This window comes from Sceloporus occidentalis, unplaced genomic scaffold (genome assembly GCF_023333645.1).
Source record: "Sceloporus occidentalis isolate IW3139 unplaced genomic scaffold, rSceOcc1.0.p SCAF_62, whole genome shotgun sequence".
In the NCBI taxonomy this organism is placed as follows: domain Eukaryota; kingdom Metazoa; phylum Chordata; class Lepidosauria; order Squamata; family Phrynosomatidae; genus Sceloporus; species Sceloporus occidentalis.
The window spans coordinates 418,938-438,139 of record NW_028317042.1 but is presented as its reverse complement, the minus strand read 5'-3'; the positions used below and the strand labels follow the sequence as shown (position 1 = coordinate 438,139).

At 41.0% G+C, this 19,202-nt stretch overlaps 1 protein-coding gene across 15 annotated transcripts in view; it reads left to right on the top strand.

Moving 5' to 3' along the window:
- The window catches only part of LOC149287250 (transcription factor COE1-like), a 161,935-nt gene extending 144,128 nt beyond the window's left edge, over positions 1–17,807 (top strand). For 5 of the 15 annotated variants that reach the window (XM_089493109.1, XM_089493107.1, XM_089493108.1 and 2 more), the window contains 6 exons: positions 2,774–2,862; positions 12,772–12,837; positions 13,339–13,516; positions 13,735–13,914; positions 14,136–14,330; positions 17,776–17,807. In XM_089493109.1, the coding sequence (XP_089349235.1) occupies positions 2,774–2,862; positions 12,772–12,837; positions 13,339–13,516; positions 13,735–13,914; positions 14,136–14,330; positions 17,776–17,807 (740 nt within the window). Of the gene's footprint in view, positions 1–2,773; positions 2,863–12,771; positions 12,867–13,292; positions 13,517–13,734; positions 13,915–14,135; positions 14,331–15,166; positions 15,235–17,775 lie in introns of those variants that run through there. The other 10 variants (XM_089493103.1, XM_089493104.1, XM_089493102.1 and 7 more) reach the window with 5 other exon arrangements.
- Positions 17,808–19,202: the final 1,395 nt, after the last annotated feature.

The window sequence follows — 19,202 nt, the reverse complement described above, 5'->3', positions numbered from 1 at the left end:
TTGGTTTAGTATAAATCTTTTTCCTCAATCATTTTCCAGTTACTAAACGCCAACAAAATCCATCTCGTGATGGGTTTTGTGTTTTTCTCCCTTCCTTCCTCCCTTTAGTTTTCAAACGAATTAATGTCTCTAAAATGTGATTGTTTTCTCCCGATTCCCTAAAGTGATTCAGACGGCGCTGATAATCAATGGAAAAAAATACAATTTAAAAAAAGGAAAAACAGATAATGTCTCGTAAAAGTAGAAACTAGAAAAAAATATATATATTTTTTTTGCCAATTTAAATATTTGAATGTGCCACAAAGTAGAGGAATTAATTTGAATCTTAAAAATGACATCATGGAATTTTTTGAATCTGATCTGCAAGCCAGCGAATGGCCCGTATGATATTTTGGGTGCGCTACGGGGCAATAAAAGGAATATGTCTTGGATCAAAATCACCCATTTTACTCCTAAATTTATTACACATTATCTATCATCGCTAATTCTTTCCAGCTGTTCCGAGGCCACTCTGGTCAACAGTAATTCATAAACTTTGCGTTCCGTTGCCCAGAATGTGGGAAATTATTATGCAAATAATTTTCTGCTGGACAGAATTTTTGGATTCACTTTTTTGGGGGGGGGCACAAAAGTGGAATTTTAGATTTGATTTCACATTTGTTTGATGACAACAAAGAATAAAGGGAAAACAAAAATGTTTTTTTTTTTGGCCAACTAGGATAATCCAAAATCATTCATTCTATTCTCATGGTGGTTATTGTTAAAAATGTATTATTTGTTGATGATGTGTAACGAGTATGTATAGCGATGTGTTGATGGTCTTCAGAAATGTCATCTAACATGGGGACCATTAGCCTAGGAGCCCAATGACATTGAAGAGGACGATAGAGTTGAGAAACGGTTAAAGATCCCCTAACATATTTTGATCACTTTTTTTATAGATGTTTAGGGGTGTATTCACTAAACAGATGGTTTTTAAATGGAAGTGGAAAGATTTCTTCTCTTTACTTCACTCTGGATTATGAAGGATCAACCCTACCGAGCTTCTCCTGCCTGAAGGGCCAAGCTGGTCCTCCAAAAAGGCTTAGTTAATGTAAAAGTAGTAAAATCATCTAAAATCATTTTAACAGCTTTAACTATGAATGATACAGGACTAGCAAGGTTGGTCCTACATCAAAATATAGCGAAGTCAGTAATATGAAAGGTTCACCCCCTAAAATCTAGGTGTTCTGATGAGCAAGAACTCCTTAGTGGAGAGCAATGTTCATAAAACATCCTTGGAAACATTGAAACACTTTGAATTAACCCCATTGTACAGCGCTACGTAATTGGATGGCACTATATAAAACAATAAATAATAATAATAATAAAATCATTATGGAAGATGACTTGTATATCATTTACAGATACAGGGATGCCTTTAATTCCTGGTTGAAGGCACCAAAATTAATACAGTAATCATCGACTAATTAAAATCGGGGGGGGGGCTGTTAATTTTAGTGACAACGCAGCATGTTTTTTTTTTAAATCGTTTTATATTGAAAGAAGAAAAAAAAAACTGGGGGAAAAAAAAGTTTCCAGAGTTTAACGGTACTTATCTTGATGGCTGTGCATTCACAGAAGTAATTATTGGCTTTTTACTCACCTATGCGAAGTATTGTATTCTGTAAATGGATTCAGTAGCCACTTTCCCCAATGCTTTATTTTTTTTCCTCCCTCTCTCTCGCTTTCTTCATTTTTTTTTATTTTTTTCTTTTATTTTTTTTTCTTTTACATATTAAACTATGTGCTGTCAATCAGGACACTTTAAGGATTATTTCTTTTTCGCAGAAATGATTGATCGCCATTTAAATTTACAAGTTGACAAGTTAAAGGATTTTATTGGTGTAATTATGCTTCTGCACTCAGTCTTTCAATTTAAATGTCCTTTTAGAACCCGTCGGATTCTCTACCTGTCTGCGGGAAAGGGGGCAGCGGAATTGGGAGGAGATATTAACAACGCCTTCCATTACTACAGGGTCAATTAGGATTTCATACAATTTCCCTAATAATCCTTTTTATGTGCCGGAGAAATGAATTCATTGCGGCGTTCGCACTTGTTTTTTTTAATAGATGGACACAATCGAGAGGGTGTTAATACCCTGCATGGTGATTATCAAGACAGAAGACAGATGATATCCCGCAGCTGTCGGGGATAGATAGTCCTCGTCATTGCTACGGAAGCGAAATCCAGACACGTTTCGCTAGCCTAAAGATATGTGGAGCGCCCGCTCCGCCAGCCGAGAAAGACAAAGGACCAAGCGGCGTTTCACTTTTTAATTTCATTCCTTACATCTTAATGCTCCGAACCGATAGACGCCCTTTCCGTCAGAGAAACGTCCTTCCAGGCTTTTCTCATTCGATTGTAAGCTTCAGAGGCCAGCGGCGCCGCGACGCCGCTAGAATTTACATGTATGACCTCATTGTACAATGTACACCGCTGCGGAATCTGTCGGCACCATGTATATAAAAGATTACTATGTAACTCTTTTCCGGAAGGGATGTCTTCTTGCTTTTGATGATATATTACCCCCCATGATCTTTGGCTTAGGGTCATCTTGCCACCTTTGATTGTATAGTGGAAGTGGGGCAACTGAATCTTTATCATGGACTATTGTTGGGTTCCTTGTTGCCCTGTTTGCTAAAATTGGTTTGTTCTTCGTTATTTGGTAAAAATATTTTGTGACTCTTTAGAACTCACAATATTCTCGTTTTGCTTCAATGTATCTTTCAGCTTTAAACGAGCCAACCATTGATTATGGATTCCAGAGGCTGCAGAAAGTGATCCCCAGGCACCCGGGAGATCCAGAAAGGCTACCCAAGGTACATTCTATTCCCGCAGCACAGCATCTTTAAAGTGTTGGGGGGTTTTTTTAATCTAAAGAAAAGATACCTCGCTGCAGACTAGCTTTACAGAGCGAGATGTAAGGTAATACAAGCTTTTCATGTGAAGAAGAGACCACCGTGGTCTTGAAAGCTCTACATCTTACACTGTGAACCTTAGTCCACTAAAATGAATCATACATGTCCTAGGCCTATGTGGTGGCTCCTAACCTTTCTTTCTTGGCTTCTATACGTCACGTTGTTAGAGGTATTGAGATGGGTTATGTTAACAATGGAAAGAAAGTAAGCAAAAAATCATACCTTTACAGGCTGAATGAATTGCACTAGATAGATTGCAAGCTTTTGAGACTGCACAGGTCTCTTCTTTGTGAAGTCTCAAAAGCTTACAATCTAATACAAGTCAGTTAGCCAATAAAATGTATTTTGTAACCCCTGGTTATAATTGTCCGGGTGTATACATGTCTCCACGTACATCGAGAGAGGAACGGGTACAGACAAAAAGATCTGTCTGGTCGTTCACCGACTCTGCTAACAAGTTCCAGTGCTAAGTACGTTCCCCAAGGTATAATATTTCGGAGAATTTGGAGACTGAGAAACCCCTGACAGCTGTGCATGCGCCCGGGGGTTCCCTGCAGCTGGTTACCTTGCAATAACCTGTAGCTGAGTCTAATGCCATGAGAACGCTGCGCATGCACGTGCTACCCGACACCGCCGAGCGAATACTATGCCTCTCCCCTGTTTCATTCACTCACTTCTCAAGCAGGCAGAGTTCTTAGGTCCTTTTGCGTTCCCGTTTCCCAGTCCTCACAACTCAATGCGCAGAGCAGTCCCTCCACCGTCTCACACGGTGTAATTGCCCCCCCCAACCAACCCCCCCTCTGTATCCCGTGTGCTACGCCCAGTTACCCACCTCTTACTCTAACACTACCCCCGTATTCCGTGTTCTGCACCCAGTTACCCCCCCTACTCTAATGCTTCCTCCAACCTACCCCCCCGAATTTCGTGTGCTGCACCCAGTTACCCCCCCCCTACTCTAACGCTTCCCCCAACCTACCCCCCCCATATTCCGTGTGCTGCGCCCAGTTACCCCCCCCCCCCCTTCCTACTCTAACGCTCTGAAAACAAATCTTCGGTCAGGCTGAGTGCGCGAGTGATTGAAAGCATTAAGGTCTTTAGAAAGAGGTTTATGAATTATACATCATAATACAATTACATGCCATTACATCCTAAGGGGGGGGGCGGGGGGCATTTGACAGAGGCCTGCAATACATGGTATGCAATAGGAGGATCAAAGGCTCCGGGTGCAGGTGGACTTTACCGACACGGAAGACAGGTGGACAGGGGGCAACGAGGAAAGCCACAACGCAGGAGGACATGTCCCAGAACACATATACACAGATATCTACAATGGGGGGATAGGAGGCTTCCTAGGGGGGCCACTTATTACCATAACAATAAAATTCAGTGGCCCTTGATTTTATTGTTATGGTACCAACACCACTGCGGCGCAGAGGGCAGCGCAGTAATAACCACGTTAACCCTTTAAAGCCACTTTTCGACTATGCTGTATTTTTGCCAGGTTTAAAATGTCTTTTCGGCACGCTCACAGCCCGAGTCCCGGCATCACCAGGAGTCACGATCCTTAGCCGCGAAACATTTGTGGCCGGTCGCATTCGCTACGTTCCTCCGCTCGGCAGCCTGACACGCGCGCCGCCAGACGTTCCAACGTGCTCCTATCAGTATACTTAGTTTGCTGCGATTAACAACCCTGCCGCGGCGATATATAAATATCCAGCAGGGGATTTACACAAGTACCAAACACATAGCACGTTCCGGCAGCGTGAGCAATAAAGAGATGGATGTTAAGAAACAACGTGGCAATTAGGGGCAATGTGTGCGCATCATCCAGGGGGGGCACAGATGGCGCCGTCCGACACTCTGTTTGCAAACACCGCAGCTCGTTAAAGGGGGGAAATGTAGCTTTTCCCACAGCCGGATTCCTTTTATCTAGAGATGTTTAATGTTAATGTCCGTCTCGAGAAGTTCTCTCCCTTCTTCACCCTGCCTGAACCAATCAGCAGCGGTCAGCAACTTAATAAAAAAGGCAGAGATAACGTAATAGGGGGGAATAACCATGCAGGCCTGCGAAATTATGTTTTTTTAAATGAATTTATTATAAAAATGACTAGCAACCACTGCCCAACCTAACGCCCCAGAATAACCAACAATTTATTATGCTGCTCTTTTAACCCCATAAAGACAGTGGGCGGTCCCTAAACCCATTGAAAACGATGCATCTTGAGCCCGTAATTGTACGGGCTTTGTCATTAAGGGGTTAATATGCATGGGTGTAGGACCCAAGAATTCTGGGTGTATACAGAGTATCATAATTAAAAGTACCCATTGTACAGCGCTACGGAATTTGATGGCGCTATATAAAACAATAAATAATAATAATATGTATGTTCACATAGCCGTCCACGCCATCACCCTTCCCCCTGGTAGCAGACATAGCAGTGGCTCTTATTTTACGTATCCCGTTCACTATTATTTTAAAGTGACATTACATTGACCCTATATTTCCTGCACACTGCATGCCCCCCCGGCAGTGAACATGTTAATGGCAGCTTGCGGTATGCTCTAGTTCCAGTGTCTAGGCTGTTTACCCAGGCATGCGCTTGCATACATGTACGATTACATGACAACCACACGGGAGGAGACCTCGGGTGGGGACCAGGGGGGCTTTCTTGCTGAGACGCCGTCCCGCCGGCTCACTGGTGCAGTCAAAGAACAATTGTTCAGCATTTATTTCCCCGCCATATGGTCCTCTCATTACCATACACTCAGCGTCCATATGGATGCTTGCGACGTGAACTCTGCTCGGCAAAACTGCCAGCTGAGCATCTCTGTTTGTGTCATCTGCCATCTTCCTGTTGTTATGGCAACACAACATCAATTAAAAGGATACGTTGGCATTTTCTCACAATCTGCGCTTTTAACCCTTCCCGTTGCGGAAGCAACGCTGTTTGGTTGTGTGTTGCAAACTAAAACACAAGACTCTGTCCTTATTAGCGAGGAAACGTACGTTTGCAATTCTCACTCAGGCCTCGTTGTTATAAGTCGTCTATTATGCCGACCAATGATGTCATAAACTGACTTCGCCCCACAGGATTGTGGTGCGTTTATGGGCATTGACCCAAAATCCTACCCCGGCCGCCCCACCATGCTGAGGGGGTCCTCCTCTTTCATTTTCATATGTATATTTTATTTTTTTTTGAGCTGGGATATGACATCATACCACATCATACCACATCATACCACAATCTGCCTCTAAGAAATTGTCCCAGGGCCTGTTGCCCTCCATACTTGCCGCCCCAGGCCTCGGCCAGAATGTGGCGCTGGGCACGTGGTAGTAAATCCTGATCGAAAGCATAAAAGCGACAAAAAAAATAAAAAATAGAAAAAAACAAGGAAGATCAAAGTAAAAGTCTACTGAGGTCTGCGGAGAGCTTCTAAACCATCGGAGGGCATTTAAGCAGCCGCTACTAGCGGCGGATGTTCCCCGCGCGCTCTTGAATTACTCATTCAAGCACCAAGCCAATTAAGAGAACCTTCCAATAATAGGAGTCGTCAGCAAGATCCTTTAAAATAAATCATTTTCACCTCCTCAGCCCTCATGATCTGCTACGGCTCTGTCTCTCGGTCTCGATTGAAGGGGTATGTATGCAGTCTCAGTTCATCAGTTCACATTAGCTTCACGCTGAATACTTAAACACAGAACAATTTAAACACACACCACGGAAGGAGAGAGAGAGAGAGGCAGCGGCAACAGCGAGGGTTCAACTCGTAGTCATTTCGTAAATCAGCCATTTAGTCGCTGGCGTGTATCGTTCCGGTTTGCCAGGACAAAAAAAAGCACGCTGGGTTGGATCAAGAGAATAAAAAAAAGGCTGATGCCGGTCTTTGGATCAGATGCAAACTCACGTAGCGTCGCGATAAACACTTGGACCGTCCATACTATGAAGAATTATCGGTTATATTATTACAATGTGATATAACATGGTCCTTGCATGGTGGATCCATCGCTTTGCCCAAATCCTACATTTTATAGTCAACATGTTTATTAAAGCTGTCTTAGCATCCCGTTCTAAGGATCTGTGTGGTTATTCCTCCTCGTTACGTTATTTCTACCTTGTTGCCGATTGCTGGTGTTCTGAAGGAGAAGGGAGAGAAATTCAGAAAGTCTGAGAGATGGGAAGTTCTAGGTTGATAGGACAATGGGTAGAGTAGATGCTCCAAGAGGCTCATATCTGCCCCCGTAAGGTATTTTTCTATCTATGAATTGGGAAGGAACAATTTTAAAAATTAAGATACTTTCATCCGTTCCTGTTCCGCATCTCAGGAAGAAACGTAAGACCCACCGCGGTTTTTCTCCATGTAGATCATTATAAAGCTTTTTTTCCAAGTGACCAGAAGAAGTCTCCCCGGACCCAAAGAGTCCCGAGACCTTCCGTCACATCTTCATTAGTATTGCCCTCTCTCTGTGACATTGCGAGTCCCTCCGATTATTGATCAGGCAGCTCCACGTTACATCGCTCATCGAGAAAAGTCCTGCTTCCACCTGCACACGATTGGTAAAGAATTCTTATGAGACAGACACCTTGGGGGCTCCGTTTAGATGCTGATCCTTTTTTTTTTTTTTTGGATACAAGCAGAGCTTTGGTTCATTAGTGTTTTTTCCCTGGGGCAGAGAGCTCAGCACCAGAGCTATACCGTGTGATCCATCATTGTAAAGTCATCTGTCCCAGGCAGCTGTGCAGAGGCCGACCGATCGAAGGAACAGCTCCTACAAGTCTATTATTGCACGCCGGACATTAATTGAGCAGCACGGGGAAGCAAGAAGCGGCTCCCGCAATCAGACACAAATCGCCACTTGGTAATATCGCCAAGCAAATCATTCATCTCTTCGCGCTAAGCTTGTTCCAGTTGGACTTATTAGGGCTTTTATTTCAGCTTATTTATGAGAACGTGGAAGTTCTCAGGGACAGAGCCCATAAAGAGAACTGGAAACAAAAAAAAAAAACAAAAAAAAAAACTGGCTGTCTGTCCCAAAATAAAAAAAAAAATAATAAAAAGATAGCGTTGCAATTTTTAAGATATTTTTTAATTAAATATATATATATATAATTTTTTTGGAACTTTTTTGGAGAATTATAAATCTCGTCTTGTCATACCCCTTGAATATATGTATTGTATTAAGCGCTGCGTAGATTGTTGGCGCTATATAAATAAAAGATAATAATAATAATAATGATATATTTAAATATTTTAACGTTTACTCGCAATCTTGAGTGTCTTATGGCCGTCTCGTAAGAAAATACTGATTTTTATCTCCCGTGGCAGCAGAAGAGTTAAATGGTACTATTTACTTTTTTTGCATTGTGCTTTTCTGACGAAGCGTACATGATTTTTCCCTTTTTTTTCTCAAGAAAATGTTTATAAGTGCAAGATTTCACACATTTCGTTGTAATAACTGTAAACGTACTCACATAACTACGCATACTCCCACTCCGCAAACACAGGGCGGGCGGAATATATACTCTGATGTGAAGTGGGAAAGCAGATTCTTAGTCATCAGAAAGGTGCCCCCCGGCAGAATTACCCATCTTCAAAGGAAGTGACATATTTCAGATGCAGAAGAATGATTCAAAATATTTGAGATTGTTGTTAGGTATGGACAACTCTTTAGTATAGGTGAAACTGTAAAAAAAAAAGTTAAGAAGCTCTTTGGGGTCCCTTATTGATCGGTGGCGCCCCCTTCAGGAGATAGCGAGATCTAAACATACATGGCCAGGGCAGGACTCGCATCACAGCTGACCCATGACGTAAAAACTACACCCATTACAGTCTACAAATAAATAAAAGGCTATTCGATGGAATTGAGTATAAAAAAATTTGCATGGAGCATGCCCAAAATGGGTGGGGTATGCTGAAAATGGGTGGGCTTCCCAACACAACTCCCCTTTTGTCTTCTGCCGTGGCTTTATAAAAGCCACCCTCGGTACGATGCTCGTTCATCATAATGCTATGGACCGGGGACAGTTTTCAGGGTCACCTCACTATCATTACAGGCAGGTACCTCCCTTGGCTGGCTGAGAGTGATTTTTTTTCACTACAGCATCTGAGGGAGAAACCGCAAGCTCTCTTATCCGGGAACGGACTGTAGGTGCTAATTTATTTTTTTACACAGCAGTCCATGAGGTGACCTGTAGTTGAAGATCATTGAATTCCAGATCCACAAATGCCCAAGTGCCAGCTTTGTGGTTCCCTGTAAGCTTCAAGGAACTCACCAAATTCAGGCAAATGTAAATGCCAAGAGCCCGACCACCCCAAACCAGCAGCATCAGGGCCCGTTGGACTATAATTACCACAGTAGGACCTTCTTGGACTAGACTGTCAACACTCATCACTTAAGACAGGCCATTTTGTCTAGCGTAGCACAGCGATTCTAGCTTTTTTATGATCCAACATGGCCATTTTGTGGTTTTTACAACATGTTTTGCCAGGGGTGAGTAATCTGACGGCAGATCTATCTCAGAAGAGAAGGCGGTCGGGCAGAACCTGCTTTCTTATAACTGATCAGACGGAAAAAGAGCCATCGGATCGAGTAGTAAAGTTCCATGAGCTCTGGTAACACAATGGAATCTTTGTGCAACGTGTATCGATGCATTATTGATTCAGGACGACAAACCCAAGACGCCGCTAGGCCTCCAGAATACAATGAGTCCACATCTATAGGGCTTTAGAACGTCGCCTCTATGTTAAGCAGCGCAAGACGTGACAGCTGTAGTAGTTTTTGTGTTCTTGAGCTGATGGGCTAAAAAAAAAAATGGCATCGTATTTATTGTCTTGGTCGTATGCCGTTCCCGGAGAGGTTTTAGGGTTCTCAGCTTTGTGTAGAAATGTTAATGCATTCTCCAACTCTTAACAAGTCAAGGCATTAACGTCTGGATGTCAAGGCATTAACGTCTGGATGTCAAAGCATTAACGTAAAACAAATAGTGGTGTGAATGAGTGGGGATTGTGATGTCTTCACAATAAAGCTTGTTACATATCTCCTGATCACACTTTTAGTTGTAGGCTTTTTGAGGAGGTGAAGCTATTATTTCTTATAAGGATTGCCATCTAGTTTAAGTCGACGAGTACTGCTGTTGGCCACAGCTAGCCATGCAGGCCCATAGATACTCATGGCAGCATGGTCAACTTGGTCCAACCTTGCAGGCATCAGGGGTTTAAACTGGTACTTTGCGTAGAGCGTTCAGGAGGTTCTGATCCAATTCACGTTGATGGGACAGAGCTATCATCTGAGCCAAGGCTCTCTTTATCAATGGCTGCAGCAGACAGTTCTCCTAAGAGGGAGTTGTAGATGTTTTGCCGGTGCTTCTCACCGGTATTATGGTGGGCCAAATCCAACAAGTTTTTCCTCTGCTCAGCTTTAGAACGTTCCCTAACCCATCCTTAAAATGCTCCATAAACATATAATCAGTGGTGGAAGTGGCTTTTCCATGGAGATCAAGGAACAATAAGCCCGTATTCTAAAGGGAATCATTACAATGCAAGTTCGGGAACCAGGAAGACTGCCCCCCTCCCAACCCCGCTTTTCCAGCATTAAATATGATCGACGCATATCCTCAACCAACATTAATGTTTCTTTAAGAAATCATATGCATACTAATGGGCCACATGTCCCCTGTAGCACAGAAATGAATAAATAGAGCACGTTCGGTAATTGTAAGGTCAGCGAACACAGTTCAATCCATCATCTGCTCTCAGAACACAATACCCAATAAATATTACAACTCCCTCTTAAACATGCGCAAGCCTGGAAATTGCTCCACAAGCACTGCCCTTTCAATCCACTTACATAATATCATAAAATATACATCCCAAGGTAAACGCGGAGTGACATTAAAGCTGAGCTCGTCACATCGGCAGTAAATGAAAGGTTAACTCCGCAGTGCCAAATCCATTATTGAGAGAATTTAGCACCCTGGACAGCTGTGTAAAATCTTTATTGCTTTTTCTGACCCACTCGGCATGTTTGGCTGTGTGTTCTGCGGTTTTCTCCTCTGATTGAAAGGCAATATATTAGATTCTGAACACAAACGCCTCGGGCCTCTTTCTCTCGCTGGAATACAGTGACACGGAGGGACGGTAATTTTCCGGTCCCTATACTTCAGGATACCAAGCCGGGGCGTACCGGTTAACGTTAACAAAGCGGCTTCACGTCTTAATCTGTTTTGTTTGATATTCGCTAGATTTTATTTATTTATTTTAAATTCGCATTTTCCTCTCTGTCTAATTTGGCTTTATATTTACAAGCAATTATTTATAGACATCACGAAAACATATTTTTTTTAATCGCTTTTGAGTTGTTCCAACAGTTTCAGAAAAATGCGCTTTTGTTTTTCTTTAAGAACAAATATTTAGGTCTAAAAAAAAGCTAAAAACGACCATAATTCTGGGGAAAAAAATGTGTTGTTTTGTAAATATATGGAGAAAAGTTAATGTTTTTTTTATTAAGTGTTTTACGTCTCTGGTGCACGCCAATAATTAAATTATCTCTCATTCTTAACTTAGCCTCGGTCATCTAGGTGTTGGAATAATCATCTTGGTCGCTTTGCCCCTACGGTTCTCAATGCCAATATGCTGCCAACAAGTGTATAGATCAAGATCTCTTGATCTATACTCTGGATCAGTTACATAGAGCAAATGGTCCCGCCTATCATCCCTGATCTTGTTTCTTACCAAGTGACCCTTCATCAAAGTATTATGTTCCCGGGACTGCATCAACACCCAGCATAATTCTTTGCAAATTAAGATCAAACACGCGGTGTTCTGATTTCTGTGATGCTCCCATTATGTGTCGCTAATTGGAAAATAAGCCGACTGTACAAATCGATGCCACACGCTTCCGTGGAACAAGAGCGTGGCCCCCGTTTGTTACATTACAAAAATAGGTAGCTCTTCTCTGACTCTTTCCAGACCCCCTAAAACCCCTGGAATACAAAGAAGGGGTTAAGCGCGGATGGCAGGGCAAGGGATGGATGTATCAGAACGATTTGGGCTGAATATTAGAGCATCACGGGGGGGGCTCCTCCCAGTACTTTCAAACGGGTTACTCCTGCTTGCTATGCAATTCATCTTTATACGGCGCAGAATTCTAAATTGAAGAAATGCAAATATGGATCTAAAAGCGTGTCATCTGAGAGTTTGGAAGAGGTTTATGGTGACAGCAAAATGAATGCAATTAGATCTCAATTTTCTGATGAGAAACTACTTGGGAGTGAATAATAACAATTTGCTTTTTGGGAAGGGCAGCGACTTTCTCTTCAATTTTTGTAAAACTCTGTAACTTTGATGTCAACAACTACTTTGTTTAAAAAAAATGTAAAAAAAAAGAAATCCTCATGCGCCCTTCTCTGACTTAGAAGACAATTTTTTCTTACCTGTCTATTTAGATCATATTTTTTTGTTCGAATGAGTAAAAAAAAATAAAAACCCCAAAAAACACTTTTTTTTCCAAATCAGTGATGTTCCACTGTAATGGTGCAGTCACTTAAGTGCACAGATACTAGGAAAATAGTCAGATATGTCAGCGGGAAGGAAATTAGATTTGTTTCCCGCACGGGTTGTTCATATAAGAATCCATCGCCAAATGCTTCTAAATACAATTGGACTTACACAGCAGTAACCTACCCAGATCAGATTAAACATGAAGGCTTCTTTTGAGACAATACCTAGTGCTTGACTATATATATATATATATATATATATATATATTCTGATTCCTTCCAAAAAGTAATAATTTATTTTTTTTGTCTATAGGAGGTCATCTTGAAAAGAGCGGCAGATCTTGTTGAAGCCCTGTATGGGATGCCCCATAATAATCAGGTAAAACTTAAAAAAATATATATATATATGTATTTCTGAAAGAAAAAAAATGATCTTGTGAAAATGTATATAGAAATAGTTTCAAATTTTATCATTTTATGACTAATTTTAAATAAAAATAATTTTATATATTTTTTTACGTTTAGTATTTCATTTCAGGGTTGCTTCTTTTATAAATATCACCTTATATATAATATTTTTTAAATATTATTTTATGTATTTCTTCATATTTTGTTTTGATTATACCGTTAATATTTATTGTGTATGAAATTAATTAACAGATGATTTATTATTTAATTTTTATTGTCATTTTTTTTTTATTTCTAGTAATTTTATATATAGTTTTAGTAAAAATTCTTTAAAAATGTCCAGGTTGTGTATAAATAGGAATTCGGGGCAGAGACAACCCCAACGATATCCTTCTTAACAAAATGCAAACGATCAGTTATTGCAAGCTGTTTGTTCCGTTTATCTAACCTGACAATGTTCGTAATATTTCAGGAAATCATACTTAAGAGAGCGGCCGATATCGCTGAAGCTCTTTACAGCGTTCCGAGAAATCATAGTCAACTTCCGGCCCTTACCAACTCTTCTGTGCATCCAGGAATGATGGGGGTGAACTCCTTCAGTGGACAACTAGCCGTAAATGTGTCTGAGCCGTCACAAGTGACCAACCAGGGTAAGTTATATATTTATTTAATATTTCATTCTATATATTAATTTATCTAATGCAGCAGCAGTCATTAATATGATATGTTTAATAGATGAGCTCATCTCTCAGATGAGGTCACAGACAAGATCTATCTCATCAGATAGAACCTAGGCTATTCTAGTGTTTTTATAAAAATTACTAATATGTTAATAATCTTATGGTTTTCTTTGGTTTCTTCTATTCAGGTTTCTCTCGCAACACAAGCAGCGTGTCCCCCCATAGCTATGCCCCAAGCACCACTCCCCAGCAGACCAACTACAGCTCAGTCACCACCACCATGAATGGCTATGGCAACAGCGCAATGACCAACCTCACCGGTTCACCCAGCTTTCTCAACGGCTCAGCCGCCAACTCTCCTTATGCCAGTAAGTTTATATATAGAAAAACTGGGGAAAGCCAAAAAGTCTACTTTAGGAAAAAAGTTGTAAACATATCAAAAAGTACATTGTTAAATGTAGATGTGTTTTAACCTTAGAATGTCAATACATTTTAATGTTTTCCTATAAAAGCTGATTGTTATATAGTTATACATGATGTCAGGAAAAGTCTCCCTGTTGAGGTCTATCCATTTTATTATATCTTACAGTTGTCCCATCAAGTCCCACAATGGCTTCATCCACCAGCCTTCAGTCCAACTGCAGCAGTTCCTCTGGCATCTTCTCCTTCTCCCCAGCCAACATGGTGTCGGCTGTGAAACAGAAGAGCGCCTTTGCCCCGGTGGTCAGACCCCAGGCGTCTCCACCTCCAACCTGTACAAGCGCCAATGGTACCAGCCTTCAAGGTGAGAACACATCCTGGGAGGACGCTTTTAAACTGGAATCATATCATACTACAGTAAAACTACAATATTTGTTATTATAATGTTATTGCGTTACTCCTTAAAAATGAGATTTAGATTGACAAAATCAGGGTGATAAATTGTTTAATTATTAAAATAAATAAATCCAGATTAAGAATGAGGGCGTCCTGGTTGATCTAGGGATATTGTCTTGCTTTGGTTTAAACTTTTTGCCTGCTGGCGCTTTTAACACAAACCCTTCCCCCCACCATAACGAAAAACACTCATTCTTACTCGATACTAACCCATTCATAAGCATCAACCACTCCCGATTATTTCTTTGTTCTAACCCATCCATGAGTACCAGCTTGCCTGGGATCTTTTTCCTTCAGTCCCTACACTCAAGGATCTCAAAGGGGAAAGGGAATCTTTAATGTCACATGCCACACATTAACAAAATAGCGGTCAAAGGTCCATTGTATGGTGAATTGCTTTGTGCAAAGGTTTCAGGTACACTATACAATAGTAAATACCTGCTACCATCAGGTAGGACTGATCCAGAGCCGACGGCTTTACCAGCTTGTCCCGGCAAGGCACTGACATCTCAGGCAAGTTGACATAAGGGACACGTGATTGGTGCAGCCATTTTTAGAGTGGACAGCTTTCTGTGCCACACTCTAGAAGCCCAAACACGATAATGCTATGTTAACCTTTTTCAGAGCTTGGAGGGGCCGTGTAGCACTTTGCGTTTCCTCAGGCACTGAAGGGTTTGTAACAAAAATAAATTAAAAATGCCATTTTCCAGGTGACTAATCTGCCCTTTTGTCTTCCCTCATCAGACCAATCTTTTGTGGATACTGGCAAGTTCCTCAGTGCAGGCTCTCTGCAGGGCTTGGCCTTCTCCTGAAGTATGTGACCAGTTCTACCCACTTTACTGATCCTGTCGTGTTTCTGTGTTCCGTCCTTGTCTTTTATTTTCTTTTTGAAATAAGATATTTGCACCTGTAGATAGAGACCTCCCTCATTGCCCGGCAAGCCAGCAACTCAGTGCCACTGATAATTTGAGTCATTTGGGGTTAAAATGAGCAGAAGTGCACTATGGAAATGTAGCTTATGGTCTGAGATATGGGTTGAGAACAGTTCCTCTGTCACACAACCAGGTCTGTGTCTTTGAATTTGGGACAGCAATAAAAAAATATTTGGCTGTCCTGGCCAATCGGAACACATAAAGCCTCGCGATCCCACCTATATCTCCCATGTGTCCCTTTTTGAAACTAACAGTCACTGCTTTGAGGAGCTTTGGTGCCGACCACAGGGGTGTAGGGAACTGGGGGCCCTAACTGAGCACAGTCTACAGTGTCCCCCTGTTCAAGAAAGTCTCACATTTTATCACACTTGGGTTTCAGACGTGAGTCTCATATCTTTTTGGATGTGTTTACTCCCTTTGAGGGATGTCTTATGGTTCTCCATAAGTGGAACCATGAGACCAGACGTGGACCTCCTTCTTCTATGGCAGCTGGAGTCCCAGAGCTTGTCTGTTTTTGGTGTTGCTGTCTTACTTGGCTCCATATAAGCAGTGATAAGAGGACTAAAAATTCACCGCAGTATAGAATTACAACACATCTCTTTACTAAACAACCTTCCTTAAAAGTTTTCAACTAAACGTAATAAAAATCACTTGGAAATGAAGCATCGTGTTACAGAATTAATACAATAGCGCCCCTAGAGGAGACGAGCAGAACTTCACTTCTTGAAGGAAAATGACACCAAAAGAAGCCACATTAACCTCTTGAAATACTTCTGCATGTCACTGGCACATTCTGTTCTAATCATCTGATATTTATGAGTAAAACAGGGTTACTGGGAGCCCATAGGCTGTTTTTTCCTAAAATATTATGGCAATGGAAGCCGTAGTGAGTTGCTAAAAACAAGCCGATCATTATTTTTGCTATGACAGATTTAGAAAGTTTGTATAAACAGAGACCCAAGTGATTTCTGTGTCCACCTGTGTATATATCACCTAACCCATACCTTCCTTGGAACACATTTACTAAATAAATGAGCCGGAAGTTTCACTAATTTTATTCTGATTTTTTTTTAACATAAATCATATTTTAGCAGCATTTGAGGGTAATCAACTCATGTTTGAGATATATTTTTACATTTTTCTGCATATTAATATTATTGTTTTATTGAGCTTGCTACATACTAGAGATAACACTGTTCTGCCGATTGATCAGAGAAAATGGAAGAAAATAGTTTTCTCTTCATGTCAGGGGCTTTTTTAAATGTTAAAGTGCCCCATGCAGCTAAAACTGGAGAGGAGGGATAGTAAAACAAATGGAGGGATAAAGAGAAAGATATAGGGGAGAGATGAAGAAGAAAAAAGGAAGAGATATTGACAAGGGGAGAGCATGAGAAAGAAGAGAAGTGGAGAAAAGGGGAGAGATAATGAGAAAGAAAAGGGATAATGAAGAAGGGGTGAGAGGGGGAGATATTATGAGAAGGAAGAGAGATGGGACACATGAGAGAGATAAAGAGAAAGAAGAGAGAAAGAGCCGATATAGCAAAATAAAGAGAAATGGGAGACATAAAGTGCTATCCGTCTCACACTTCAGACCTATGATTAAGTCATTAAGAGACGGATGAAACGCGCCAGGTGCTTTTTGATTGACTGTGTGCTCGTTTGGCATACTGTGGATTTTTACAGATAAAGTACATTTTTTATATATTGACCCTGTGATTTCTGCCTACTTATAAGCTACTACTGTTTCTTCTGAGCAATCGGCCCTCATACAGCCTTAAAAAAGACCCCTGAAAGATGCTACCACCATGGTGCTCAACCGTCTGTGCAGGCAAGCACTCAACGGAAGCACTTACTTTATGGACATGCACATGGGGGGTCACCTGTAAATCTCACGGAAACCAGCACGTGAGCCAGTTGGTGGTCGCACATGCACACTGCACCGAAGGAATGCATCTTCTGCTAGCCAAGGAACTAGGGCGAGGGAGGGCAGAGAATACGCATAGGGCTCAGCTATCATATCCTTTGAAGTGGAAATGATGTCTGGAGTGTCCCTTTAAGAAGAAAAGCAATCCATATTAAAAAGGGGTTGAGTTATAAAAAGGGGGTTTAGCCATCAAGGTCAAGTCCCTCTAATTTGGATGACATCATAAATGGTGCCATCAACTACCACCCCATCAGACATTCACTCTCTCTCTGCCAAGTGTAGCCATTCCAATGCCTTAAGGACAGGTCATGGTTACGTTTGATTTCCCTAACAGCTCCGCATCCTATAATTCGAAGACCGTGTATGTGTTTTTGTTTTTTAAGTCCATTTCTGTTCTATGTTGCATCAAACAATATATGTGTCTGTGAATATCAGAGCGGCAGGGGCAAATTGCACGTGACAGGGTTTAATTCTCAAGCTTATGTCTTCTTTTCCAGCTATCTCCGGAATGATTGTACCTCCCATGTGAACAAAAAAACAAAATGACCTTGCATCTTATCTGGGAGGTTCGTCGCTGGAGAAGTTCACCTCTCGAGTCAGGGAAGACCTTCTCTTTCCCGGGAGCCATTTTTACTCAGGCCTCTGTATAGAGAAACCACAGAACTGAACAATAGCAGAAGCTAATCAGAAGAAAGAAAGTAAACTTTGTGATTTTTAGAGAATGTTTGTCATATGGACCATTGGAAAAGATCTCCAGAACATCTTGTGATGGAACCCTTGGTTGTGTGATTAGAGGAGGAAGGTATTTGGACATGTACATTAATATCACCCAATGCTTGCCTCCAGGCAGTGGGATTTTGTAGGCAATTCCCTGGACCATTCATCCGGATGGTCTGTTGACTGGATTCTTCATCGTCGTTTGGATTACAAGATCTCAGCACGTCTGTTATAGCCTTGACGGGCAACAAATGAAGACATGTCCACTTTTTTTGCAATGTGTTTTGTACTATTCCTTTAGAATGTTTTAAGATTGAGATGAAGGGGGAATGGAAGAAGGTCGGTCGTGACATATTTATCAGGACATCTCGTAAATGCGTGAGGAAAGGCTGGGCACCATAAGGCCATTCGATCTTTGCTCATAGCCTACATGTCCTCCTGATTCCTACTGTCTTTCGCTCCTTCCACTTTCATCTTCTGTTGTCAGGCCCGTTAACACAATTGGTCTTCAGTAGGTTTATTGAAGGTTGACAATGCAGAGTGGATATTATCACAACACTTCCTTACTAAAAAATATCACAATCTCCCTATGTTTTATAGCTTTGGCCCCTTACATTGTCTTCACCATCTCGTCATTTCTATTGTTACCAGTTTTATCATCTCCACGGCTACCTATTCCTTTTTAACACCCGTGCATTTCACTAAAGAACATTAGCTGACATTTATTTTTTTTCCGGAATAATGACCATTGCAGTCACAGCTACTGAGCTTTGGTAAATAAAGCACAAATTCTAAAATTTGGACAATGGAAAAGAGACATAGGTTTTTTTTATTTCTATGGTTTAATTTATTTTTCTCTTCTAGAGATATATTAAACATGATGTGTCCCTTGAGTAAAGAAAAGAGTTAAGGGGGGGGGATTTATTTTTCCAGATATCCTTGCCTTTTTGTTATTGTGGTTTGTACCTCGTTATAAATAATGTAGATTATTAAGAGTTTTCTTTTTTTTTTTTGCCAAAGTTTTTGTATTTGTATTTATACAGACAAAAAAAACATGTCTTTTTGTTCCTGCCAATATACAACAAATGTAAAAAAAAAATAAGATGCTGCCTCACTCAACCTGATAGAAAGGGAAGTAAATGCTAATGTCTTGTTTTAACAAAAAAAAACCAAAAAAAAAACAAAAAAATGGGAATTTTGTAAAATA